Below are 27,224 nucleotides of genomic sequence, written 5' to 3'. Positions count from 1 at the left end.
TCTTTAACCTAATGTGTTGGCGGTGTTGCTCAAATTTTTCTTGTGGTCGAATTCAAGTTTCATAGTGTTGTGGTTTGAAAATACGCATGGAATGATCTCAGTCTTTTTGTACTTGTAGAGGGCTGATTTGTGACATAGTATGTGATCTGTTCTGGAGAATGTTCCATGCACACTCAAAAAGAATGTGTATTCTGGTGCTTTAGGATGGAATGTTGTGAATATATCTGTGAAGTCCATTCAGTCCATGTGTCTTTCAAAGCCATTGTTTCCTTATTGATTTTCATCTCAGATTGTCTTTCCATTGTTGTAAGTGGAGTGTTAGTGTTCTCTATTATTACTATTGTCTATTATCAATGAGTTTCTTTATGTTTCTTATTAATTGAGTTATATATTTCAGTGCTTACATTTTTGGGGTATAAATATTTAAAGCTTCAGATCTTCTTGTTGGATAGACCCCTTTATGATGATATACTGCCTTCATGATCTCTTGTAACAAACTTTGGTTTGAAAACTAGGTAGTGTGATATAAGTATGGTGCTACAACTTTCTTTTGACGTCCATTAGCATGATAAATTGTTCACCCTCCCCTCACTTTCAATCTACAGGTGTTTTAGGTTGAAAATGAGTCAATCGTGTGCAGTGTGTAGAAGGATCTTGTATTTGTTTTTATCCATTCTGGTATCCTATGTCTTTTGATTGGAGCATTTTGTCCATTTACATTCACAGTAATTATTGATAGATATAAACTTAGTTGCATAGTGTTACCTCCAAAGTCATTGTTTCTGGAGATTTTCTCTGTTTATTTCTAGTCTTTGTTACTTTTAGTCTTCCTTTCCCACTCAAAGGGTCCCCTTTAATTTCTCACAGGGCTGATTTAGAGGCCATGAACTCCTTTGGTGTTTGTTTGGGAAATTTTATCACTCCTTGTATCTGAATGACTGCCTTACTGGAGAAAGTATTCTTAGCTGCATAATTTTCAATTGCGCATGTTGAGGATATGATGCCACTCCCTCCTTGCGTGAAGGTTTCTGTAGAGACACATGCCGTAGTTTTTTCTTAATCTTCCCTTGTTAGTTAGCAACTTCTTTTGGTTGATGCTTTTATGGTTTTTCTTTATCTGAATGTTTTGCCATTCTTCCTATGATATGTCTCAGTGTTGGCCTGCTTTTTATTTTAGTTTTTATTTTAATGGGTGTTCTCTTTGCCTCCTAGATGTGGATGTCTGTTTCCTTCCCCAGCTTGTGGAAATTTTCACTATAATTCACTCAGCTAAAATGTATCCGCCTTTTTCTCCCTCTTATTCTTTTGGGAACCCTTTCAAAAGAATGTTATTACAGTTTATGGAGTTGCTGATTTTCCTAAGTGTACGTTTGTGATGCAATATTTTAATTTTCCTCTTCTTTCCAACTTCATTTCCCCCATAATTTTATCTTCTATGTCCCTTCCTCATTTGTCTGCTTCCTTCAGCCTTGAGGTCATTATATCCAATCAGTTTCACATGTCGGTTACAACATTTAAAATTTCATCCTGACTAGTTTTTAGGTCTTTTCTGTTTGCAGTAAGGGTATCCCTCATGTCTCATATAATTTCCTCAAGCACAGCTAGTATCCTTATGATACTTTTTGAAAATCCTGTTTCATTATGAGAGTTTTTAGAAATTCTGTTTGAGGCACATTAGTTTATGTGTTTTAATTATATCCCTCACAATGACCTTTTATCATCTTTTCTTTTAGGATGAATTCCTCCATCATGTTGTTGTCTATGTCTCTGCCTTCTTAAATGTTTTAGAAAATCCTGTTATTTTTTCTGCTTCTAGGGTAGTATCTTTATTGAGAAGTGTTCACATACTGTCCAGGGCCTGACACTTCATGAAGCATTTGTTTTATGTTCCATGGCACTGTGCTGTCGTGTTTTGGCTCCTCTGTCCCTCAGGAGAGTCCTCTGCAGATTTTCTCCTTGCCTCCAGTGGGGAGTGTTGGACCTTGTCCCCAGTGTTGTGAGTTTTCACTAGGTGTGTTTGGTCTGCTTGTTAAAAGAGGCTAATTTCTATCTCCCCTAGAGGTGAGGATATGCCTCACTGTATGATCAGCTGACTTGGTGCGTGTGGGGGTTTACGGTGGTCTTTGGAGAAAGGGGTGCAATGGTGGTCTGGTTGCCAGGCACTCTTTCCTAGTAAGCAAGCACTTGATGAGAGCTGGAGTAGGTGGAGCTTGGTGTTAGTGGCTCAGCTTCCACTGGGGATGATGTGCTGCTGAGTGAAATCTGTCCATGCTGATTGGTGGGAGGAAATATTGGCATCAGCTCCCTCTCTAGTCCCTGGAGTTGGAGTTCCCAGCCTCCCCTGTTCAGGAAGCCCTCACACAGAGAGAATACTTGTGGGTCCCAGGCTTCCGTCAGAATTGCTTTCATCCTGTCTGTGTCCAAGCCATCGGCCCATCTGGTGGCACAGGGCTCTTATGTTTTATCTCAGGAGCTCTAGCTGGGTTTGAAAAGTCCAAATTGTGTGAACTCAATATGACAGGGACCCAACTGATCCTCTGGGAGAGGGTCTTGATGTGCTGTGCCTTGAGCTGGTTTACCCCAGATGGGCAGTTGCATGAACACTAGGGGCTTGGAGTACATGGTGAAGAACAACCAGAAGGCAGCGTCCAGCTAGCTGCTCTCAGAAGAGGCTCCTCTGCTAATGATCAGGGAATTTTAATAGTGCCTGTCAGCTCTCCTGTCCTATGAGAGGCAATGCCCCGTATCCCAAATGCACTCCACGAAGGGAATTGTCTCTCCTCATGCGGCCCAGGGGATACTCAGACCACAGTTCCCCTTATGGGCCTCTGCCCTCCTCCACAGGAGCACTGCTGTGCCCACCAGACTCCACCCCAATGATGGGATCGACTTTTAAATCTTCAGTCTTTGAACTCCACGTTTACAGGAGGTTGACTTGTCATGATTATCTTTATAGGTTATCTTGACTGTGACATGGGTGCCCGGATTCACCACTGTTTCTGTGGATGTCTGTGATATGTTCCAGAAGAGATTGGCATTTCCATCCATGGTTTCTGTCTGCCTGGGCACCACCCATTCCATTAAGTTTGTGAATAGAATCTGATGCAGATGGAGGAAGAATTCCCTCATTTTTACTTCCCATGTGCTTGTTTGAACTGGAATAGTGGTCTCCTCTGGCCCTTTTTCTGAGAGTTACATCATCAGCTCTCCACGTTCTGAGACTAGACACTAGTCAGACAAGAATTACATCACTGGTTTTCCTGGGTCTTCAGCTTGTGACAGTAGACCATGGGACTTCTCAACATATTTAGTCATGGAAACCAATGACCTTTGGGTTGTGTTCCTCAGGGGAATCTTGACTAATACATGGAGATTGTTTGTTTCTCCTTTGGAGTAATTGAATAAAGCTGTAGCTCATTTAAAGTCCTGAGTAGCAAAGGGCTATGAAGAAAGTGTCACGTTGTTTGACCTGGAGAAGGGCTGGGTGAGGATAAGGAGGAGCTGTGGGATCCTGTGGTCCTGGCTGTACAGGGAGCGCATCTGGGAATCCTGTAAAGGTGCAGCTGTTGTGCCTCAGGAAATCTGTAATTCACTCATGTTGAGGGACTGGAGTAACCAAGTGCAAACAACTATGTCTTTGTGCATGTTAGTCTAGTTTCCCTATGACAACCCAGTTGCTAATCCAGAGAGTTAATAGGTAAACACAGAATCATATAACCAGGGAGGCTCCCTGAGGAAACTGCTGTGTGGACAGGAAGCCCCAGACCCTGACAGGAAACCTGCCTGTAACCTCCATCTGCACCTGCTCCTGGCAACACAAAGCAGAATTGTGCATAGTGTGCGCCCCCTGGTGGTGCTGATCCCCTCCTGCAGGGAGGTTTTCTGTGTGGGCTCCCAGTGAGGTCCCCTCACCGTGTCTCTTGCACAGTAATATGTGGCCGTGTCCTCGGTCTTCAGGCTGTTCATCTGCAGATATAGCGTGTTCTTGGCGTTGTCTCTGGAGATGGTGAATCGGCCCTTCACGGAGTCTGCGTAGCTTGTGCTACTTCCATCAGTATTAATATATGCGACCCACTGCAGCCCCTTCCCTGGAGCCTGGCGAACCCAGTGCATGTAGTAGCTACTGAAGGTGAATCCAGAGGCCACACAGGTGAGTCTCAGGGACCCCCCAGGCTTCGCAAGGTCTCCCCCAGACTCCACCAGCTGCACATCACACTGGACACCTGCAGACACAAGACATTTTGGTCAGGAAACTGTCACACATCCACTGTTTCACTCATTTCCATTCACAGACTCAGTGTCCCTCGTTCATCATGAATTACCTTTTAAAAGAGCAACCAGAAAAACCCAGCCCAGCACAAACTCCATGGTGAGGGGTGTGCGTTCTGTGCTGATCACAGAATGGGAACACCTGGGACTCCTGGGGCTGGGGCTTGTCTCCCAACTGCATGGTCGGGCTGGGTTGGTTTTATCAGCACAGAGAGGGCCCCATTTGCATGTCCTCTGACATATATATCAAGCTCCAGACTTAGATTGATTCTGTAAAAGTGAATGACAGTGTTAGGGAAGCACTTCAATATTAGTTTGTGTGGATGGCTGTGTGACAATATGAAGAATTCTTTTTTTTTTCAGTTTTGGAATTTTACCTTTATTAATGGAGGCTTCGGCATAATCTTTAAGAAATATTTACCTCAACAGCATGATCACGCATTATTTTCTCTTAAAATATTTTAATATTTTTTATTATTAATTAGTATTTATTTTTAGTTTTAAAAATTAACATCCAAATTAGTTAGCATACAGTGCAACAATGATTTCAGGAGTACATTCCTTAGTGCCCCTTACCAGTTTAGACCATCCCCCCTCCCACAACCCCCGTTCAGTAGCCATCTGTTTGTTCTCCATATTTATGAGTCTCTTATGCTCTGTCCCCTCCATATTTTCATATTATTTTTATTTCCCTTCCCTTATGTTCATCTGTTTTGTCTCTTAATATCCTCATATGAGTGAAGTCATATGATTTTTGTCTTTCTCTGACTGACTCATTTCACTTAGCATAATACCCTCTAGTTCCATCCACATAGTTGCAAATGGCAAGATTTCACTCTTTTTGATTGCCAAGTAATACTCCATTGTATATATTTACCACTTCTTCTGTATCCATTGATCCATCGGTGGACATTTGGCTCTTTCCATACTTTGGCTATTGTTGATAGTGCTGCTATAAACATGGGGGTGCATGTGTCCCTTTGAAACAGAACACCTGTTTCCCGTGGATAAATAACTAGTAGTGCAATTTCTGGGTCATAGGGGAGTTCTATTTATTTTTTTGAGGAATCTCCATACAGTTTTCCAGAGTGGCTGCACCACCTTGGGTTGACCCCCAAAATGCAAAAGAGATCCTGTCTCTGCATCCTCGCCAACATCTGTTGTTGCCTGAGTTGTTAATGTTAGCCATTCTGACAGGTGACAGGTGGTATCTCATTAGGGTTTTGATTGGCATTTCCATGATGATGAGTGACGTGGAGCATTTTTTCATGTGTCGGTTGGCCATCTGGATGTCTTCTTTGGAGAAGTGTCTATTCATGTCTTTTGCCCATTTCATCACTGGATTGTGTTTTGGGTGTTGAGTTTGATAAATTCTTTATAGATTTTTGGATACTAACTCTTTATCTGAGATGTCATTTGGAAATATCTTCTCCCATTCTGTCAGTTGAATTTTAGTTTTGCTGATTGTTGCCTTCAGTATGCAGAAACTTTTGATTTTGATGAGGTCCCAGTAGTTCATTTTTGCTTTTTTTTCCCTTGCCTCCTGGGACGTTTTGAGTAGGAAGTTGGTGTGGCCAAGATCAAAGATGTTTTTGCCTGCTTTCTGCTCGAGGATGTTGATGGCTTCCTGACTTACATTGAGGTCTTTCATCCATTTTGAGTTTATTTTTGTGTATGGTGTAAGAAAGTGGTCCAGGTTCATTCTTCTGCATGTTGCTGTCCAGTTTTCCCAGCACGACTTGCTGAAGACACTGTCTTTATTCCATTGGATAGTCTTTCCTGCTTTGTCAAAGATTAGTTGGCCATACATTGGTGGGTCCATTTCTGGATTTTGTATTCTGTTCCATTGATCTCAGTGTCTGTTCTTGTTTTTTTGTTTAATATTTTTTGGCATTTATTTATTACTTTTCAGAGACAGAGACAGAGACAGAGCATGAGCGGGGGAGTGTCAGAGAGAGAGGAAGACACAGAATTCCAAGCAGGCTTCAGGCTCTGAGCTGTCAGCACACAACCTGATGTGAGACTCTAACTCACGAACTGCCAGATCGTGACCTGAGTCAAAATCGGATGCTTAACAGACTGATCCACTCAGATGCCCCTGAGTGTCTGTTCTGGTGCCAGTACCATGCTGTCTTGATGATTACAGCTTTGAAGTATAGCTTGAAGTCTGGGATTGTGATGTCTCCTGCTTTGGTTTTGTTTTTCTTTCTTTTTTTTTTTTTCAACGTTTATTTATTTTTGGGACAGAGAGAGACAGAGCATGAACGGGGGAGGGGCAGAGAGAGAAGGAGACACAGAATCGGAAACAGGCTCCAGGCTCCCAGCCATCAGCCCAGAGCCTGACGCGGGGCTCGAACTCACAGACCGCGAGATCGTGACCTGGCTGAAGTCGGACGCTTAACTGACTGCGCCACCCAGGCGCCCCTGGTTTTGTTTTTCAAGATCGCCTTGGCTATTCGGTGGCTTTTCTGGTTCCATACAAATTTTAGGATTATTTGTCTAGCTCTGTGAGAAATGTGGGTGTCACTTTGATCGGGTTGCATTGAATATATAGATTGCTTTGGGTACTATCAGCGCTTTAACAATATTTGTTCTTCCTATTCAGGAGCATAGAATCTTTTTCCATATTTTGTCTTCTTCAATTTCTTTCATAAGCTTTCTATAGTTTTCAGTGTAAAGATTTTTCATCTCTTTGGTTAGATTTATTTTATAGTTTTTGGTGCTACTGTAAATGGGATAGATTCCCTGATTTCTCTTTCTGTCGCTTCATTGTTGGTGTATAGGAATGCAACCGATTTCTCTGCGTTGATTTTATATCCTGCCACTTTGCTGAATTCATGAGTCAATTCTAGCAGTTTTTTGGTGGGGTCTTTTGGGTTTTCCATATAGAGTATCATGTCATCTGTGAAGAGTGAAAGTTTGACTGCCTCCTGGCCGATTCAGATGCCTTTTATTTCTTTGTGTTGTATGAGTGCAGAGGCTAACACTTCCAATACTATGTTGAGTAACAGTGGCGAGAGTGGACATCCCTGTCTTCTTCCTGACCTTAGGGAGAAAGCTCTCTGTTTTTCCCCATTGAGGATGATATTAGCATTGGGTCGTTCATAGATGGCTTTTATGATCTCGAGGTATGGTCCTTCTATCCCTACTTTCTTGAGGGTTTTTATCATGCAAGGATGTTGTATTTTGTCAAATGCTTTCTCTGCATCTATGGAGAGGATCATATGGTTCCTGTCCTTTCTTTTATCGATGTGATGAATCCCGTTAATTGTTTTACAGATATTGAGCCAGCCTTGTATCCCAGGTATAAATCCCACTTGTTCGTGGTGAAGAATTTTTTAATGTTTTCTGGTTGGATAATATCTTGTTGAGGATTTTTGCATTCATGTTCATCAGGGAAATTGGTCTATAGTTCTCCTTTTAAGTGTTGTCTGTGTCTGTTTTTGGAATCAAGGTAATGCTGGCTTCATAGAAAGAGTTTGGAAGTTTTCCTTCCATTCCTACTTTTTGGAACAGTTTAAAGAGAATAGGTGTTAACTCTTCCTTAAATGTTTGATAGAATTCCCCTGGAAAGCCATCTGGTCCTGGACTGTTGTCTTTTGGCAGATTTTTGATTACTAATTCGATTTCCTTACTGGTTATGGGTCTGTTCAAATTTTCTATTTCTTCCTGTTTCAGTTTTGGTAGTGTATATATTTCTAGGAATTTGTCCATTTCTTCCAGATTGCTCATTTTATTGTCATACAATTGCTCATAACATTCTCTTATTACTGTTTTTATTTCTGTGGTATTGGTTGTGATCTCTCCTCTGTCATTCTTGATTTTATTCATTTTGGTCCTTTTTCTTTTTGATCAAACTGGATAGTGGTTTATCAATTTTGTTAATTCTTTCAAAGCACCAGCTTTTAGTTTCATTGATCTGTTCTACTGTGTTTTGCTTTTGATAGCATTAATTTCTGCTCTAATCTTTAGTATTTCCTGTCTTCTGCTGGTTTTGGGTTTTATTTGCTGTTCTTTTTCCAGCTCTTTAGTCAAAGGTTAAGTTGTGTATCTGAGATCTTTCTTCCTTCTTTAGGAAGGCCTGGATTGCTATATACTTTCCTCTTATGACCGCCTTTGCTGCATCCTAGAGGTTTGCGTTGTGGTGTTATTTTCATTGACTTCCATATACTTTTTAATTTCTTCTTTAACTGCTTGGTTAGCCCGATTCATTCTTTAGTAGGTTCTTCAGTCTCTCATTATTTGTTACCTTTCCAAATTTTTTCTTGTGGTTGATTTTGAGTTCATGGCATTGTGGTCTGAAAATATGCATGGTATGATCTCGATCTTTTTGTACTTACTTAGGGATGATTTGTGTCCCAGTATATGGTCTATTCTGGAGAACGTTCCATGTGCACTGGAGAAGAATGCATGTTTTGTTGCTTTAGGATGTAATGTTCTGAATATATTTGTTAAGTCCTAACCAGTGTGTCATTAAAAGCCATTGTTTTCTTGTTGATTTTTTGATCAGGTGATCTGTTCATTGTTGTGAGTGGGGTGTTGAAGTCTCCTACTCTTATGGTATTCTTATCAATGAGTTTCTTTATGTTTGTGATTAATTGATTTCTATATTTGGGTGCTCTCACAATTGGTGCATAAATGTTTACAATTGTTAGGTCTTCTTGGTGGTAGACCCTTTGATTATGAATGAAATAATGCCATTCTGCATCTCTTGATACAGTCTTTATTTTAAAGTCTAGATTGTGTGATATCAGTATGGCTACTCCGGCTTTCTTTTGTTGAACATTAGCATGATAGATTGTTCTCCATCCCCTTATTTTCAATCTAGAGGCGTCTTTAGGTCTAAAGTGGGTCTCTTGTAAAAAACATATAGATGGATCTTGTTTTCTTCTCCATTCTGTTACCCTGTGTCTTTTGATTAGGGCATTGAGTCCATTGACATTTAGAGTGAGTACTGAAAGATAGGAGTTTATTGCTATTATGATGCTTGTAGAGTTGGAGTTTATGGTGGTGTTCTTTGGTCTTTCTAAGCTTTGTTGATTTTGGTATTTATTTATTTATACAGATATATTTTCATCTTTTCTCCCCTCAGAGAGTCTCCCTTAAAATTTCTTGCTGTGCTGGTTTAGTGGTCACAAACTCGTTTAATTTTTGTTTGTATGGGAATCTTTTTATCTCGCCTTCTATTTTGAATGACAGCCTTGCTGGATACAGAATTCTTGGCTGCATATTTTTCTGATTTAACACACTGAATACATCCCGCCACTCCTTTCTGGCCTGCCAAGTTTCTGTGGATAGATCTGCTGTAAACCTGATCTGTCTTCCCTTGTAAGTTATGGACTTTGTTTCCCTGTTGGTTTTATGATTCTCTCCGTGCCTGAGTACATTGTCAATTTGACTATGATGTGCCTTGTTGATGGTCGGTTTTGGTGGAATCTAATGGGAGTCCTCCGTGCTTCCTGGATTTTGATGTCTGTGTCTTTGCCCAGGTTAGGAAAGATTTCCGCTATGATTTGCCCAAATAACCCTTCCACCCCTATTTGTCTCTTCCACATCTGGGTCCCCTATGATTCTCATGTTTTTCCTTTTTAATGAGTCACTGATTTCTGTAATTCTTAAATCTTGCTCTTTTGCCTTAATCTCCCTCTTTTTTTCTGCTTCACTATTCTCTATAAGGTTGTCCTCTGTAACACTGATTCTCTGTTCTGCCTCATCCATCCGTGCCACTGCTGCATCCATCTGTGATTGCAGCTCAGTTATAGCATTTTAAATTTCATTCTGGCTATTTTTTACTTCTTTTATCTCTGCAGAAGGGGCTTCTAATCTATTTTTGACTGCAGCTAGTATTCTTATTATTGTGATTCTAAATCCGGGTTCAGAAATCTTGCTTGTATCTGTGTTGGTTAAATCCCTGGCTCTCGTTTCTTTGTGGTATTTCTTTTGGGGTGAATTCCTTCATTTTGTCATTTTGAAGGGAGAAAAGGAATTAATGAGTTCGCAAAATTGAAATTAAAAGATAAAATTACAGAAATATTAAAATTAAAAATTAATCACACACACACAAATTGAATGGAATATGCTAGATCCTAGGTATGTTTTGTTCTGGGTGTTGAAAGTGGTTTGACAGATTAGAGAAAAAAATGGGAGGGGGAGAAAAAAAAGGAAATAATTTGAGAATTTGAAAAAATGAATACACTGAAGTAGACTAAAATGAGAGGATGGGAGTAAAATAGAGTTTAAAAAATATACAGAAAAGTAAAGAATATAGTAGAAAAAATAAAAAAAATATTTTTAATAAAAATTAAAAATAAATGTGATTTTTTCTTTGTCTGTATTCTAGAAAAAAGAGAGGAAACAAAAAAGAGAAAAAAGATACAAAACGGAAAAAAAGGAAATCATTTGAAAATTCAAAAAGTGAATACACCATAGTAGACTAAAATAAAATGTTGGAAGTAAAATAGAATTTGAAAAAATTTACATAAAAGCAATCAATATAGTAAAAAAATTAAGGAAAAATATTTTTAATAGAAATTGAAAGTAAAATGAAGTTTTTCTCATTCTGCATTTCAGAAAAACTACAGAAACAAAGAAGATAAAAAAAAGAAAGAAAAATGAAAAGGAAAGTGGAAATTTGAAAACCGGAATACACTGAGGTTGAGTAAAATAAAATGATAGAAGTAAAATAGAATTTGAAAAAAAATACAGAAATGTAAAAAATATAGTAATAAAAATTAAAGAAAAATATTTTTAATAATAGTTGATAATAAAAATAATTTTTTCTGTTTCTGCATTGAAGAAAAAGAAAAGGAGTGTAAAAGAGAAAAAGAAAAAAAGAAAGAAAATTGACTAGATGAACTGGCTAACAGATTGAAGTAGGACTGAAATTACTTCGTTATCCCCTAGATGTCAGTCTATGTAGCTCTTTCTAGTCCATAAAGTAAGCGGCAGTGAGACTTGTGTTCCTGAGGAGCCCTGTTGGCCCAGTTGGGCGGGTCTCAGTGTAATGGCTCCACTCTCCACTAGATGGCGCTTTTAGGCTCCTGGGGTGGATTGTTGCGGTGCTTGTAGGTGCGAATGCACATGCGCGGGAGAGGTGAAAATGGCACCACCCAGCTACCCAGTCTGTTCTCCTGGATCAACAATTGCGCACCCATCCTCTGTCTTCAGCCCTTGTCCACTCCCTGCTCCTTCACTCTCCGTGACCAGGCCCCAGGCCGCACCTCTCTCCCAAGTTTTGTCACAGACGCGGCTGTTTTCCCCGGTCCCTTACGTCCAAAGGACCGTGGCTTTGACCTGTTCTGCCCCTCTGTGGGAGGGTCTCACCAAGCAATGGCCGAATGAGCAATGGCCGAATCGGCTGCAGCTAGGAATGCTTGCTGGACCCTGCTTTGTCGGTGCCCGAGACTGTGGCCAGGTGCCAGCCAGCCCAAGAAAACGTTCACGAGAGAGTGCAGCAGCAGCGTTTTATGGATTATGGAAAATCGCAACATACGTCTGGCACCAGGCTTCACCCTAAACGACCTTGTTCCAGCACCAGCGAATGTAGCCGTTTTCTGGGGTCTGCTGGGACCAGATGGTTTTGGCAGTCTCCTCCAAATGTCCTTCCAGCAGTGCAACTGCCTCTCCCCGTGTGGCCTGAGAACATCCTGGACCCCACTCTGTTCCTGGGATTCTCCCTTCCCATCAGAGCACCTCCAGGTATTGAGCTGTGGAGTTGCAGCCTTTGCACTCCCCTTTTTTACAGTCTTAGTGGAATTTACATACTCTCCTTTCTCCTTTCTCCCTTTTTAGTTTAGTCCCTGTGGCTGTTTCCAATTTTCCACTTTCTCTCCAGCTGCTTTTGGGGAGGGGTGCTTTTCCTTTATTCTCCCCCACTCCCCAGTCTCCGTCATCTCTCCGCCTGCAAAAGCACCTCCCTTCCTGCAGGTTCTTGCTCCCCAAGGTCCCCTCTCCACGCCAGGTACTTGTTGAATTCTGTGGTTCAGGTTGTGCAGATTGTTGTGCTAATCCACAATCAGTTTTCTAGGTGTGTGGGATGGTTTAGTGTTGGTCTGAATGTATTTCATGGACACAAGACACCTGTCTCTTGCACAGTAATATGTGGCCTTGTCCTCGACCCGCAGGTTGTTCATCTGCAGATACAGCGTGTTCTTGGCGTTGTCTCTGGACATGGTGAATCGGCCCTTCACGGAGTCTGCATAGTATGTGCTACCTCCACTACTAATTGTTGAGACCCACTGCAGCCCCTTTCCTGGAGCCTGGCGAACCCAGCTCATTCCATATCTACTGAAGGTGAATCCAGAGGCCACATAGGTGAGTCTCAGGGATCCCCCAGGCTGCATCAGGTCTCCCCCAGACTCCACCAGCTGCACGTCCCACTGGACACCTGCAGACATAAGACATCTTGGTCAGGAAACTGTCACACATCCACTGGTCTCACTCATATCCATTCACAGACTCAGTGTCCCTAGTTCACCATGAATTACCATTTAAAAGAGCAACCAGGTACTCCCAGCCAAGCACAAACTCCATGGTGAGGTGTCTGTTCTGTCCTGATCAGAGATTGGGAACACCTGGGACTCCCGGGACTGGGGCTGCCCTCCCAGCTGCAGAGTCTGGGATGGGCTGGTTTAATCAGCACAGAGAGGACCCTATTTGCATGTGCTCTGACATATATATCAAGCTCCAGTGTTAGCTTTGATTCTTTAAAAATGAACGACAGGGTTAGGAATGCACTTGTAGTTTAGTTTGTGTAGATGGTGCTGTGACAATTTGAATAATTGTATTCAGTGAGTACAGGTATATTTGCAGTCCTGTGTGCATTTTTACAGGTCTTTCATCAACAAAGATCATTTTCACTCTACAAGTATTTTTTTTTATTTTTTTTTATATATGAAATTTATTGACAAATTGATTTCCATACAACACCCAGTGCTCATCCCAAAAGGTGCCCTCCTCAATACCCATCACCCACCCGCCCCTCCCTCCCACCCCCCATCAACCCTCAGTTTGTTCTCAGTTTTTAACAGTCTCTTATGCTTTGGCTCTCTCCCACTCTAACGTCCTTTTTTTTTTTTTTTTTTTTTTTTACATACTTTTTGAAGTTTAACCCAAAATACTTTATTCTGTGCCATTTTCACTTGTATACTTTTGTTATTTATTTTGCATGTATTTCCATGCTGGTGTGTAGAATAACAGGTGGTTTATTTTTTTATTTTCTTTGTTCATTTTGCATCCTGCTCTTTTCCTCATTTAAAAAAACTGGTTCTAATATTTTTTGTGGTATCTCTAGGGTTTTGTTATGTTTAAGATCAATGTCACCTGCAAACAAGTAATTTTTCTTCCTCATTACTGATTTAAATGTCTTTTATTTTTTTTATTCCCTATTTTTTTCTGGTTACGTCTTCCAATTGTAGGAGAAGAAAGCTTTTCCCTTCTTTTCTTCTGGGATTTAACCAGTGTAAGGATTCAGTTGACATAAGACATATCTACAGGAGAGAATAAATTTCATTTTGTAAGTGCATGGCCTTCCTAATGATATGACACCCAGAGAAAGGACAAAGCAGGTGGCACTTGTGACTTTCAGACAACAAAACATTGGATTTGGCAAGAGTTAAGTTTGGGGTATTATGTTAGTCACCAAGTAAGTAGGTTTGTTTGCATAGCCTTCTTGTCCCTGTGTTCCTTATTCTGGTGCTAACGATGGTTCTTCCCTCTTGGTACACGGGAGGGAGATTTATCCTGCTGTCAAGGGACAATGGAGAGTCTGAGTGTACTTGGACTATTTCTCAAGTGACTTTCACCCAAATAAGCAGTGTGACAAGATGACATAGTTTGAGGTGGCATATGTGTTCTTCACGTTATCATGGGGAATACTTATGTTAGGGGTGACCATCATTGCCTGGCTCCTGATTGGACAGGAAAGCCTTCAGCATTTTACCATTCAATATGCTGTCAGGTGTGGGCTTTTCATAGTGGCCACGATCATGTGGAGGTAATTTCCTTCAGTTCCTTTTTAATTGGGTTCTTTTTAAATGATGAACATGTGTTGAATTTTGTCTAATGTTTTGACTCAATCATTCCCTCTGTTAATGGAGGAGATCACATTTATGCATCTGTGTGTGTTGAAGGATCCTTGCATCCTTGGAGTGAATCACCCTGGATTATGTTGTATGATCCTCTCAATGTTCTGTTCAATTCAGTATGCTCAGATTTTGTGAAGGAATTTTGCATGTATGTTCATTTGAAATAGTGAACTGTAGTTTCCCTTCTTGTGGTGTCTTTCTTTGGTTTTGGTGTGAAAACAATGCTGTCCTCACAAATTTCATTTGGGAGTGCTGTTTTTTTTTTATCAGTGTTTTGTAATAGTTTGAGAAATATTGGCATTAATTCCTCTTTAAATACTTAGTAGAAGTTTTAATAAAGCCATGGACTCCTATGCAGATTTTTTTGGAGGGTGAGGTTTTAGATAGAGAAATCTTATTAATTTTTCCTTTGTACATTTTGTATTTTTCCATGAAATAGTCTTGGTGGACTACATTATGGCATAAAATGTATAATTTGAGGGGCGCCTGGGTGGCGCAGTCGGTTAAGCGTCCGACTTCAGCCAGGTCACGATCTCGCGGTCCGGGAGTTCGAGCCCCGCGTCGGGCTCTGGGCTGACAGCTAAGAGCCTGGAGCCTGTTTCCGATTCTGTGTCTCCCTCTCTCTCTGCCCCTCCCCCGTTCATGCTCTGTCTCTCTCTGTCCCAAAAATAAATAAACGTTGAAAAAAAAATTAAAAAAAAAATGTATAATTTGTTCTTGGTGATCTAATTGTTGGCTTATATATAAATACCAAAGTTTTTCTTTAATGATCCTTTTCATGTCTTTAGTTCAGTTATGTCTCCTCTTTCAATTCTGATTGCATTTGTTTGAGTCTTCCCTATTTCCCCAGGCTACCTATTTGTTTCAAATTTTACATACTTTTCCAAATACAAATTTTTATGTAATTGATTTGTTTTCTGTATTTGTGATAGTCTCTATTTTCTGTCTGCTTTATCTTTTTTTGTTATTTTTATGTTTATCTTTTTATGTCAATAAAAATGCCAATGAGTTTTTAAAGGAATCTGAAAAATATACAATTCATATGAAAGCACACAACACATGGAAGCAACAAAACAGTCATGACGTCAAGAGAACCTGGAGACATCACACTTCTCTCTTTCTAAAGATATTGCAGAGGTACATTAACCACAACAGTGTGCTGCTGGCATCAAATGAGACATTTAGACCAGTGGAGCTCATTACGGAGCCCAGAAGTAGACGTTTGCAGATGCAGTCAGCAAATCCTCCACGAGATTTCCAACAATGCACAGTGGGGGTAGGATAGTGTATCTTAAACATGGTGTTGACTAGGGGCACCTGTGTGGCTCGGTAAGTTAAGCATCCCACTTCCACTCAGGTCATGATCTCACGGTTGTGGCTTCGAGCCTCACATCAGGCTCCTGCTGACAGCTCAGGGCCTGGATTCTTTTGCTGCCTCTATCTCTGTGCCTCCCTACTCATGATCTGTCTCTCTCCCTCAAAAACAAAGTAAAAATTAAAAAATAGTATTGGTATGTACATGCAAAATAATAACATTTGACCATAATCTTGCTTCATACATATACGTCGACACAAAAAAATCTCAAAATGGATGAAGGATTAAGAAGAACACTTGAGCCTAAATGCCTTCAAAGAAAACATGAAAGATAAACGTGATGACATTCACTTGAGAATGATTGATTTGATATAAAAGCAAAGTCACAGAGAACAAAGCAGGTAAGGGGGACTACACCATACTAGAAAAGGGGCAAGCAAATATTTGCAGAGCTAGAAGGCAGTCTATGGGAGGGTAGACATTACAATAAAAAATATTGAAAAGGAGTTAATATCCAAAATGCAGGAGGGACAATAAGGTGTTCTCATTTCCCGGCCATCAGACCACACCTCAAGCTTCCCCCTTTCCCTAATGGAGACCCACCTCCATTCAAAGTTTTCCTCAGAGGATGAGTCTTAAAGATGTGCCCACTAGTGTCTGGGCCTCACATGCACAAGAGGATGAATTGCCCCCAGTGCAGAGCCTGTGCTCAGGGGGCCTGAGAAAGGAACTGCCCCCACCCATCAGTAGCCAGATGCCCTGTCTTGCTGCAGAGGGAGGACCTGGCCCTGTGATAGACTCTGTTACCGCAGGATGTTCTTGCTTTACCTCCTCACCGTGTAACACCCTGATCTTGTGAGTAAAGAAAGAACAGAATTTGATGCAGAAGGCAAGGCCACTGATTTGTACAATGTAGGGACCATAAAGTCTTTTGTCATCTATTACCCCCCCACACCCATCTTTTGTCCCTAACCGGGCTGCCACTCATGCCTCAATTCCTGGTGATGAAGATGCATTATTGGAATGAACATCTGCTCAACTTTCTTGTCAATGCCATTGCACTCTGATTCACAAGTTCTCTTTTCATGTATGCTTGGGGAAGGCAACTAAGTTGGGCTCAATATTACTCCAAGTTGTAGAAGGCAACTTACATTCTGTGCCTTCACCCAAGGCTGCACTCTTGTTTAGTATGTCCGTGACTTGTCACTCTATTACCAAAGGAATCAGGGAGCCCTTGCAGACTCCCCCAACCCCCTTAAGCACCAGCCAGACAGGGCCATACACCTTCCTGTCTTCTTAATATCCACGGTTGCAAACAGCTACTGCCAACGAGGACTATGTCACAGTGCTTCAAAACTCCCCACAAAGTGTCTTGTCAGTTTTTCACATCCCTCTCACTGGTACAAAAATGCATTGCATAAGCTTCTAAGGAAACCTGGCTACTGCTTTCCAAGGACCCCTAACTTCACTGCCTTTGCTCTGTCTCTGTGAGCCCCTCACCCCTACCTGATGCTGCCAAAGATTTCTTTTCGTGGCTTTCCGAGTCATTAACCTACTTTAAAGTGTTAATATTCGCTCTGTGCACACCCTGAACTCTCAGCTGTCTGAATATCAATAACATGTTTCACCTCTCGGTCCATGGAAATGGAGTGGCTGCAGGTATTCTGTGACAACCTGTGCCTCTCGGATATGTCCTATAACTTTTTTCCCATGAAAATTAGACCTTGGGCCATCAGGCCCCACTGCATGCTTGCACCCCCACAGCTGCTGTCTGGATACATTTGGATCCCCACTCACCTCTGTATTCCCCTCTGACAAGTTTGTAATTTCCAGGCCCACCACCTACCTACCCGCTGGCCACTGACCAACCCCCCCATCATCTTGTGTCATGTTAACAGTTTAAATCAGGCTATCCCACTCCCCTCCCTAAAAAGGGAGACCTGGGGTACCTGGGTGGCTCAGTTGGTGGGCATCCTACTTCAGCTCAGGTCATGATTTTGCGGTTTGTGAATTTGAGCCCTGCAACGGGCTCTGTGCTTTCAGCTCAGAGCCTGGAGCCTGCTTCAGATTCTGTGTCCCTCGCTCTCTCTGCTCCTACCAACTCACACTCTTTCTCTCAATAATAAATAAACATTAAAAAAATTTAAAAGGGGAGACCCTACTTCATTCCACACGATTGCTCTCAGCTACAGGAATGGTTTCTGGGACATCTGGTGGTCAACCCTGAGTTCTTTTTTAAAAAAAATTTTTTTCTTTTACACTTATTTCTTATTGAAAGACAGAGAGACACAGGGTGTGAGCAGGGGAGGGGTAGAGAGTGGGGGAGACATAGAATCTGAAGTAGGCTCCAGGCTCTGAGCTGTCAGTCCAGAGCCCGATGTGGGGCTTGAACTCACAAACTGCGAGATCATGACCTGAGCTGAGGTCCATAACTTGACCAACTGAGCCACCCAGGTGCCCCACCCTGACTTCTATTTTGTGATGGCTTCTGTATGTGGGGAAACATAGGAACCACTCAGGCCAGTGTCCCTACTAGAAGTACTCCAGGCGTCCTCTCTGCCAGCTGTAAAATCAGTTTAAGCCACTGCGCTCCTAGGTTTTCACAAGCTTGCACATCTGCAAAGGGAAAGACCGCCACTATTCACAGGCATTCCAAACATACGCTGGAGTCTCAGGGCTGTTGGCACCCTCTGGAAATCCCACAGGTCCTAACCGCCATGAGTACCAGAGGACAGAGGACATTTTGCCAGCAGGCCTATAATTGCTGCCCTATTATACGCAACTGATCTTTCTGCTAAAATTGCTAACAGGCACTCTCCAGCCCAAACCATGAGGAGACTGCCACTGACTCTCCAGCGACTGACAGAGCTCACAAGACTGTCAAATACACAGACAAGATCAGAGGCCCCTGTCCTTTCCTTCACTTTAGAAGCCTGCCTTGTTCCCTGACTTGGACTATTGTTTGTCATGTAAGTTCCTCACAATGGGAAAAGACAGGTGGACAGATAATGATCAGATGGGGTGTACATTGGGGTTGAGTGGGCCTGCTGAGGCCCCTTTCTTCTCTCCTTTGGTCTTGCCCCAACCCCATGAGATGGGATAATTAAGAAACTGAGAGACAGTGGGTTCTTCCCAGGCATCCACTTAACCTCTGACTAAATTATTTCCCAGGGCACTACTTGTAAATCTCTCCAAGTTTTGTATAATATCAGCAGGCCCTAGGGAGTCCCTCTAGCCCCTCCCTGCCCACTGGGGCTCTCCAGATGGATTTGAGAAATTGGCTTCCTCTTTGGTTAATGGCCGAATGTTTGGTGGATGGACTGATGCTGTCTGACTGGACATGCCAATGCCACGACTGTGGTGAAGAATGTAATACCTGAAATGGTTCCTGGATGCCATTCCATTATGGATTTAGCCAGACTAAGGAACTCACTTCAGCACATAGACATACTATGTACTTACAAAGACTTGGGGATGATAAATACATTTTCATACCCCATATCATCCTTAATCATCACAGAAGAGGACGATGAGGATATGTGGGTTAGGGGAACAGATATGGAACATGAAAAACGAGACACAAAAGTCCTTCAGGAAAAATCAGCCTGGAAACTGGCCTGGAACATCCAGAATCATTGTCCTTGGCCTTTAATGAGATTGGTAATGCTCCAAATGTAAGGCAGGGACTGACCCCTTTGCAATAGTATTTTAGAAAGGAATCCTTAACCCTTTCTTACTGATTGAACTTCATGATAACTTATATGACCAAGTTGATGCCATGCATTGCCATGTCCAAGAGTTCACTTGGGTCATATCATCCACAGACAATAAGAACATGGCCTCTGCTACAGACTAGCTTTGCCACCCTTTCTACTGAATATGGGACGCTCATCAGGTCTTCAGAGAGCACCCAGTGCCACCTCGCTGAGAAAGACCTTATGATGAACTCCTGACTACACTGCCATCAGAATTAGGGAAAGATTCCTCTGGATTCACGCAAGCTGCGCAAAATAGTTCCAGATCGCCATTGTCAAGACCGTGGATGACCATCCCCATGATGACCATTGGTAAGGATTCCCAGAGCCAATTCCCAGGTTCCGGAAGCACATGGCATCACATAGTAGGTCATGGATCAAAAAACTGCATTTCGGGGCGCCTGGGTGGCGCAGTCGGTTAAGTGTCCGACTTCAGCCAGGTCACGATCTCGCACTCCGTGAGTTCGAGCCCCGCGTCAGGCTCTGGGCTGATGGCTCGGAGCCTGGAGCCTGCTTCCGATTCTGTGTCTCCCTCTCTCTCTGCCCCTCCCCCGTTCATGCTCTGTCTCTCTCTGTCCCAAAAATAAATAAACGTTAAAAAAAATTAAAAAAAAAAAACTGCATTTCCACCTAATTTCATTTTCTGGCTCTTTCCTGTCTGGAAAAAAAAAAAAAACTTTTTAAAATGGAGCCTACCCTTTCCTCCACTATTAAAAGACTGACTACATTTCCTGCTCTCCCTCTGAACCTCTATGACTGTCTGTCTTCAGACTGCATCTGCCCCATTCACCTGTGTAGTGATCTCAGCAGGTCAGACACAGACCCTTACAGCAGTTTTCCAAGTCCCGTCTACAGTAAATAATCAGTCTGATTGTCAATTGTTTTGACATCAGGATAGCAAGTAAGCCCCCAAAGTAGTGTTATTTCCTGCCAATGCAAGCAGGTGAATGCACCATGTGGATGGACAAATGGAAGGCTGTGGTATTCACAAACAGCACGACAATGTCACTCTGCCTTTCCTTCCACTGCATTGACTGGGACCACAACTTTGATGGAAGCTTCAGGATGGTCCTTTGCTCAGGTGAAGTATTGGGAGAGAATATTTCCCTTTGTATGAAGACAGTCATGGTGCTGGGTTCTCTCTCTCAGTGACATAGCAAGGCAACCTGGTGCCAGATGGTCACTAGGTGCGCCAGGGTAACCCCCATGGCACAAACACTTTCCAGATCCCAAAATGTTTCATTGGCACTCAGACAACCTGTGTATCAAGTGGCATAGCTCAGCCACTTCCAGGTAAAGCTGCCTAAATGCACAAGTCATATGACAGTAGACCGAAAATCTGGAGTAGCTCAGTCAGGTGACAAAACCCACCTTATAGCTGCTGAAGGGCTGCAGGCCTCCCATGTCTCACAAAGTTTCAGGAATGCATGATAATTGACCAGTGACAATGACCCTCAATTGCCCAGACCAGTGGGAACTCATGACAGGCTCTACATGAGCTGGTCAGGCTAACATCTTGGCACGTTTGGACTGTACGGAATTCCCAAGGCAGCAGGGTAGAGATGTACAGGTTGAGAGCAGACTGTGGCTGGGACTCCTTGGTCATCGATGCTGAATGGGACATACTGGCTAGCTCAGTCATGACAGAGTCTCCTCTGTGGCCCTTTAGATACCCTCAACTGCCTTGACAGTCTTGGGAATCTGAGCCATCTTATGGACAGCTGGGCATTTACATTTCAGTAGTCAACTGTAAAACACCACCTGTTAGGAGGGGGCTTTAATGCCCGTCAAGTGGGCAGACTGAAAGGAGAAATGGTGTGTTTAATGTCCTCCCTCCTTCAGTAAATCTTGAATTATGGGCTGCAATTACTCAGTCCTCTATTGCACACAATATTGATGTACATATACTGTCTTAATTGGATGTGGGGGGGTGCAATTTGCAGTCCAACAGACTCCTGATATGTAGCTCCCCAAGGAAAACCAGGCACTGGGTTTGTTCCCACTGGCCTTGATGGCATGTGAGGGCATCCACATCATTAACCAGATAATGCAGGGTCAAAGGGGCCACTGTTGGTAAAAGAGATTCAGTAAAGATTCTTCCAATAGTGACATCAAAGGGATGTTGAGACCCTTCTACTATCACTCCCTTTATACCTGGTAAACTAAAGAGCACCACACTTATATTTGGAGGGGTTCCTGGGAAGCACTGTACCTTGGCTTCAGGGTCAATGAGAGAAAAAAAGTGTTGTCTGTGTCTGTGTCCTACAGGGTAATTACAGAAATGTACAGGCAGTTGTCCCAGGAGGAAGGACATACTCCACAGACCTCCGGGTCCCTAGGCAGTGGCCTTGGCATCTCCCCACCCACTGGGATCCCAGCTCCCCACTACCAGGGCTGTCATGTCCAGAGAAGTGATGGCACCCACCCTAAGGGTAGGAACAGCATTCTCTTGAAGATCCCAAAGAGTCTGATCAAAGTTTCTGACTTGTGTTTTGTCTGTCCTGAGTTTAAGTCACTAGGAACCCCTCTTCTCAGAGCTGTGCATAAAGAGAAGTGTGGGAATCATCTCTAGAGCAAGAGATCTGGGTTGAAGTTCCACCCCTTGAATGGGGCACTGCTGGGACCCTCCTGTGGGCTCCTATCTATGGAGGTGGTGATCCCATCAGCATTTGCAGCAAAGAAGTCTTGGGCTTCTTGAAAATTCTCCTTTTCACATCTGACTATGGCATGCATGCTAATGCCTGCTACACTAAAGCTGGTATTTCCATGAATTGTATTGGCACAAGGCTTAAGATTAGAGTGGTCCTTCAAGAAGAACTCCTTAGATTCTATTGTCAAGTGCCTCTCCTCCAGGTGGAAATGGACAAGGGCCCATGGGCACATGACATAAGGAAAAAAAAATTAAAACCCACACCCATTGAATTGTCCCCATTCTATCTTACAGTTGGATTACATCACCTTGGCTTGACCTTTCTCAGTAGGCCTGTGCTGTCGTGCCATAAGAATCCAAGTCTGGAGAATCAGAGCTTCTTCCTTCCTACCTCTGTGGGCTCTGGGGCCCTGGGGAGACTCTTCATCAAAGCCTTCCCTTTTTATATAGTCTGTGTCTCCTGATCGGTGCCTCGGTGTGATTGTGATAGCCTTTTGATACAGTGAAAAGACTGGAAGCTCCGTAGGTTGTCTCTAAGTACACAGGCCATTGATACCTTGAGCTTTTCAGTGATTTATGAATCTGGGGTACTTGGACCAATCCAGACAGCTGTAGTATGTCAAGTGCTTAAAGCAACAGCTTGGAGCCAATTGTGAAGACCCACGAGAGCCAATCAATGTCCTTGTCTCCCTCCCTTTGGACAAATGATTCCAGGAAACCTTGCATTTTCATGATGGTGTAGTGCCTGTCACCATTTCTCTCTTTCACACTGGTCCGTGGATATGTTGGTGTAGTGGTCTTGACAGGGAGGACCTGGGATAGAAGTTAGCTCTTCCCAGACACGTGTGCTGAGGCCTCCCACACTGAGGTGTCCCCGACAACACCTGTTAAATAGGGAGCCATTGTCAGCAGCAGTGAGGAATGCAGCCAGTAGGGGGAGGATGCCTTGGTCATGTCCTCCGCCCAGGGAGACATGATGCTCCTGGTGGTGTTGCCTCTGTCACTATGTAGGCGTGGCTAAGCAAACACAACACCAGGGTACTGGTTGCAACACAGTGGACCCAGCAGCTGGCGTCTTCTTTGACACTAATCTAGGGATATGGTCTTCGGTGTCCAGCAATATCTCACTTGGAGATGAGTAGGAAATACACACCTCTGGAACCCCAGAATGGTGCCTGATTGTTGGTCTCTGCAGGGAGTCTGACCATTTTTGGCACTGGTAACATAGGGTGGGGGTTTCTGGCAACACCTGTCATCAGCCCAAAACAACGCTACAGACCACTGGCAAGCTCCAGCTCCTTCCCAGAGCAGCTGAGATGTGGGGGTGAGGAACGAGTGAGCCATTCTCAGTGCTAACACATTGTTGGAGGGCAGCACCTAGACCCCCAATCCCATCCCTGGGGACAAATGTGTTGGGGACCCCAGCTGTTGTACAAATTTAAGAACATGTAGACTGTATCCTGCTGAAGGATTAGGCAAGAGCCATTGCTCAGGGCGTGGACAGGCAGCTCCCTAGGCATCTGAGCTCTGGCTTTGGATACATGAGATGCATGGGGCCCTCCTGACTCAAGGTGCGGTTTCACTGCACCCCCAACAAAGGAAATGGAGGCACAGAATTTATGACTCACAGGGCCCAGAAGCAAGGGTACACAAGGACCTTGGTAAGGGCAGGCCTTCTTCCCACAGTCCCAGTGATCAGGACATAGAAAACAGGGTAGCAAGTACCTGATTACTTGAGAATGGATGGGGCTGAAGTCCCTAACTTTTCACAGGCTCACCTCTGTGTGGTTATTTGAGAAGGCTCTCAGAAAACCAAGGTGGAATCCGAGGCAGATCCTTATCTAAGGTTAAACTCACTGAAAGGTAGGCAAGAGAAAGAGAGCAGGGATTCACATTCGTTGGGCTCCAACTAGATGCCAGAGTCATCCACAGGCACTTGTGCCTGCCTTTCTGATTCATTTCATTGGGTGCTCCATTCAGTCTCATGGTCTCAGTCTCCCACATTTGGAAATTTTGTCTCCAGGGAGGCACAGCTTGTGCTAGGTGGAACCTAATGCCAGTCCCCTTCCCTCACAGCCCACAGACACCCCAGTGTGGAACAGGCAGTGTGGGTGGGTGGTAGCCCTCCATTATCCTGAACCCACATTGGGACTGGGGGAAAACAGATTACCTGGAGAATGAGAAAATGTTCAGTGTGCAACCGCACAGTTTTGGAGGCAACTCATGAATTTGTCCCTGAAAGAGCTGGTGTGAACGTCTCTTAATTCTGGAAGCATATACCTCAGTTCAAGACCCTGATGCTGACTCAGGTCCTCTGCACATAATCTCGGGCTCAGTTTGGGCTCTTGGAAGCTTAGATATATACGTAGAGGCCACAAGCATGCAGTTTTTAAGTTTTATTTCAGCGTTCTGGTCAGTGAGCCATGAGAGATGTGTGTCAGAGCCTGATGTGCCTGAACCCCTGTGTCTCCTGCAGACCCCCGAAACGTGGATGTCAGCTCTGCAGCCTCATTACTGTATTTTCACACATGTGCCAGTTGGATTGTCTATAGTTGTTCAGCAGTCAGGAGGCTAATTATGGATTGTCGTCAGCAACAATCAGTCCCTTAAGTTTCTCGGGGTTGATAATTTGACATTTGTGGCGACACCACAAGGAATGCAGCTATTATGGCTTAAATGGGACCAAAAACCGCTCTGAGATATAACAGGGATTCATGAGTTTGCCTGACTGGCCGCATTCTTCTTGGAGGGGTCCACTGTCTGTGCTCCCACCAGTGCCTCGTCCAGTGCACCATGGAGGGTGCTTATGTGGCAATGGAAGTTCCTGTTATTGTTGCACGACGCTCTGTGACTGCATTTCTCCAGGATACAGTCACAGTTCAGCTGAGCCACACTGCGACTGCAGTAGGTATCCTGACAGATGTTTCCAGGAGCGCATGACATACCAGTTTTCACATGACCAATATCGGTTGTGCTATGACATGAATCCAACCGCAAACACCAGAACCCTGAGATCTCAGATGGATGGAATCCAACATGCTCTTGCAGCTGAGGGAGATGTGTGACATTCCTACACTGCAGCCTTCCAAATGGCACGTCTGTATGGGAACAGGTTCAGCGATGAATTCCCCGGGGTCTTCTGCAGTGTCCATGTCGGCTGCTTTTTTGATTTATGGTCTAGAAGACATCTTCACCTTTCCAGAAATTTTGCAAGGATTTCTTGACAGTGCATAGTGTGGTCAGTGCAGTTCCCATGATAGCAGCAGCCTTCTTCAGTGCACGGGGTTCCATCTTGCAAATGGAAGTCATCAGGGCCCGACAAGGACACCCCACGGCAGGACTCTGGAAGATCACATATATTTTGGATTCGCCTGTCAAGTGTCCCAGCATCGAAATCGGTGCAGTTTGTATAGCATCTGCTGGTATTACATTTGTCCCCAGGGGTTAAAATACAATCACTCATTCAACATAGATTGCTATAGCACTGCTCTAAGGAGCTGCAGTCACAATGCTTGCCTGGGTCAGCTAAGTAGTTTCCGAAATGATTGTGGGTCAGGCTTTTATTTCAATGCACCATTTAGATGTTGAAGAGGCACTTGCCTAATCTGCCACTGATCATGTAGTGCATATGAATGAAGGAACACTTACTGAAAGCTTGAGGTATACAAGAGAATTGGGTCCTAATGCAGTTGGACCTTTTCTGGCAAGCATATTCATCAGTGTCAACCCACAAACCAATATTTTTTGCAATCTGATGTGTTGCTATGACAGACATGAGTAAATAATGTCTGCCTAAATAACCCATCATGATGGGGCTTTGTGGATGGCATATACTACATACAACTGGACTGAAATTAACTTCATGGGATCCATCTCAAATCGCAACTAAGGATGAATGTGGTTTAAGAATTCGAAAACCCTTGGACTCATAGTATCGAAAAAAAAGGACTCTGATGCAACACATATTTGCCCATGTTAGCTGGATCTCTCTCATTATAAATTATCATGAAACCAATATAGTAACTTACATGAATCCCATGAAACAATGAGTCAATTAAGCTTACTAGCCTTATTAGGAATTGGGCACATTTTGACACGTGGTTGAACACACTGTATATTGTTTAGGGTCTGAGAGCAAAATTCCGTGATGGGATGACTAAACTTAGTAGAGATCATGAACACTACACTGGCCTTTGCTTGAGGAACAGGGTGTTCCCTATGCTCCTTATATCCCAGGTTATAAGTAGGTCCCATTGCATTGGTGTCTGCCACTCTCTGATAAACAATGTGTTCAAATGTTGGGAATCGCTGATGCATCTTTCATAGGCAAGGTCATCCAACTTCAAGATACCTTCAAGGCCCTGATAGCACGTGTCCATGGTGACCATGGAAAGAGGAATCTCCTCCAGGTAGCCGAGGTAGTCACAGTCTGGAGACATGGAGGGGTAGTCCATCTGCAAGTCTCTCTAGTTATCCTGAGTGATCATCAGCAGATGTCTGGACCTAAAGGGTTTCTTTGGCCACATGTGGATAACGGGTCTCTTGTCCCAAAACATAGGCTACAGGACAGCCAACCAGTCATCTGAATGCCCTTGCCATTGTGCAGCTCCTTCTTTGTAATTACCACCTCAAGGAGATGTAGCGCCATGAGGGATGACCTTGAGAACCCTGGACAGGAGCCAGCACTGCCCAGAGTGCAAACTGCAAGAGGGACGCCCTCAAGGTGACCTGGCCCTCTGCCAGCCTCATGCCCCTGCTCAGGGACATCTGCCAGTGAGAATGGATAAATGGAGGATCCTCAGCAAAGTGAGGTCTAGGCCATCTGACAGAACAGAGGGCTGTACCGGGTGGCCAGCACCCTGCACCAGGGATCCACTTGTGGGGTTAGTAACAGTCCCAGGGTGTGGCATTGTGTGACCCTGCACAACAGTTCATCTGGGGTGGATGTGGGAGAAGCAGGTGAGCCAGTTCAAGCGTGCTCACATGGACATAGTAAGGACTTGGACCCAGAGACATGGCTCTATTCAACACACTCCATCTTTCCTCCAGCTAATGAATATGGGACATGAAATTTTAACATCCTGAACTTCTCTACCAATTCCATGTCCTGTGGTACTGCTGGGTCACTTTCTATGGATGACTGCTTTTCC

General features: G+C 43.5%; 1 pseudogene and 2 gene segments (V, D, J or C); all 3 read right to left on the bottom strand.

Annotated features, from left to right (window-relative positions):
• Window positions 1-3,690: 3,690 nt before the first annotated feature.
• Window positions 3,691-4,430, bottom strand: LOC124512381 (immunoglobulin heavy variable 3-74-like). The segment is given in 2 exon segments: window positions 3,691-4,223; window positions 4,323-4,430. Coding segments are annotated over 2 exon segments (579 nt in total).
• A 6,858-nt stretch (window positions 4,431-11,288) lies between these two features.
• On the bottom strand, window positions 11,289-12,816 carry LOC124512380 (immunoglobulin heavy variable 3-23-like). The segment is given in 3 exon segments: window positions 11,289-11,330; window positions 12,342-12,655; window positions 12,756-12,816. Coding segments are annotated over 3 exon segments (402 nt in total).
• Window positions 12,817-24,680: 11,864 nt separating this feature from the next.
• On the bottom strand, window positions 24,681-26,841 carry LOC124512379 (disintegrin and metalloproteinase domain-containing protein 24-like; annotated as a pseudogene).
• Between the last annotated feature and the right edge of the window lie 383 nt (window positions 26,842-27,224).

The sequence above is a fragment of the Lynx rufus genome, unplaced genomic scaffold (genome assembly GCF_022079265.1).
Source record: "Lynx rufus isolate CCGP_SWC_20201006 ecotype Redwood Valley unplaced genomic scaffold, mLynRuf1.p SCAF_17, whole genome shotgun sequence".
Taxonomy (NCBI): domain Eukaryota; kingdom Metazoa; phylum Chordata; class Mammalia; order Carnivora; family Felidae; genus Lynx; species Lynx rufus.
This window is presented reverse-complemented; position numbering and strand designations above follow the sequence as displayed.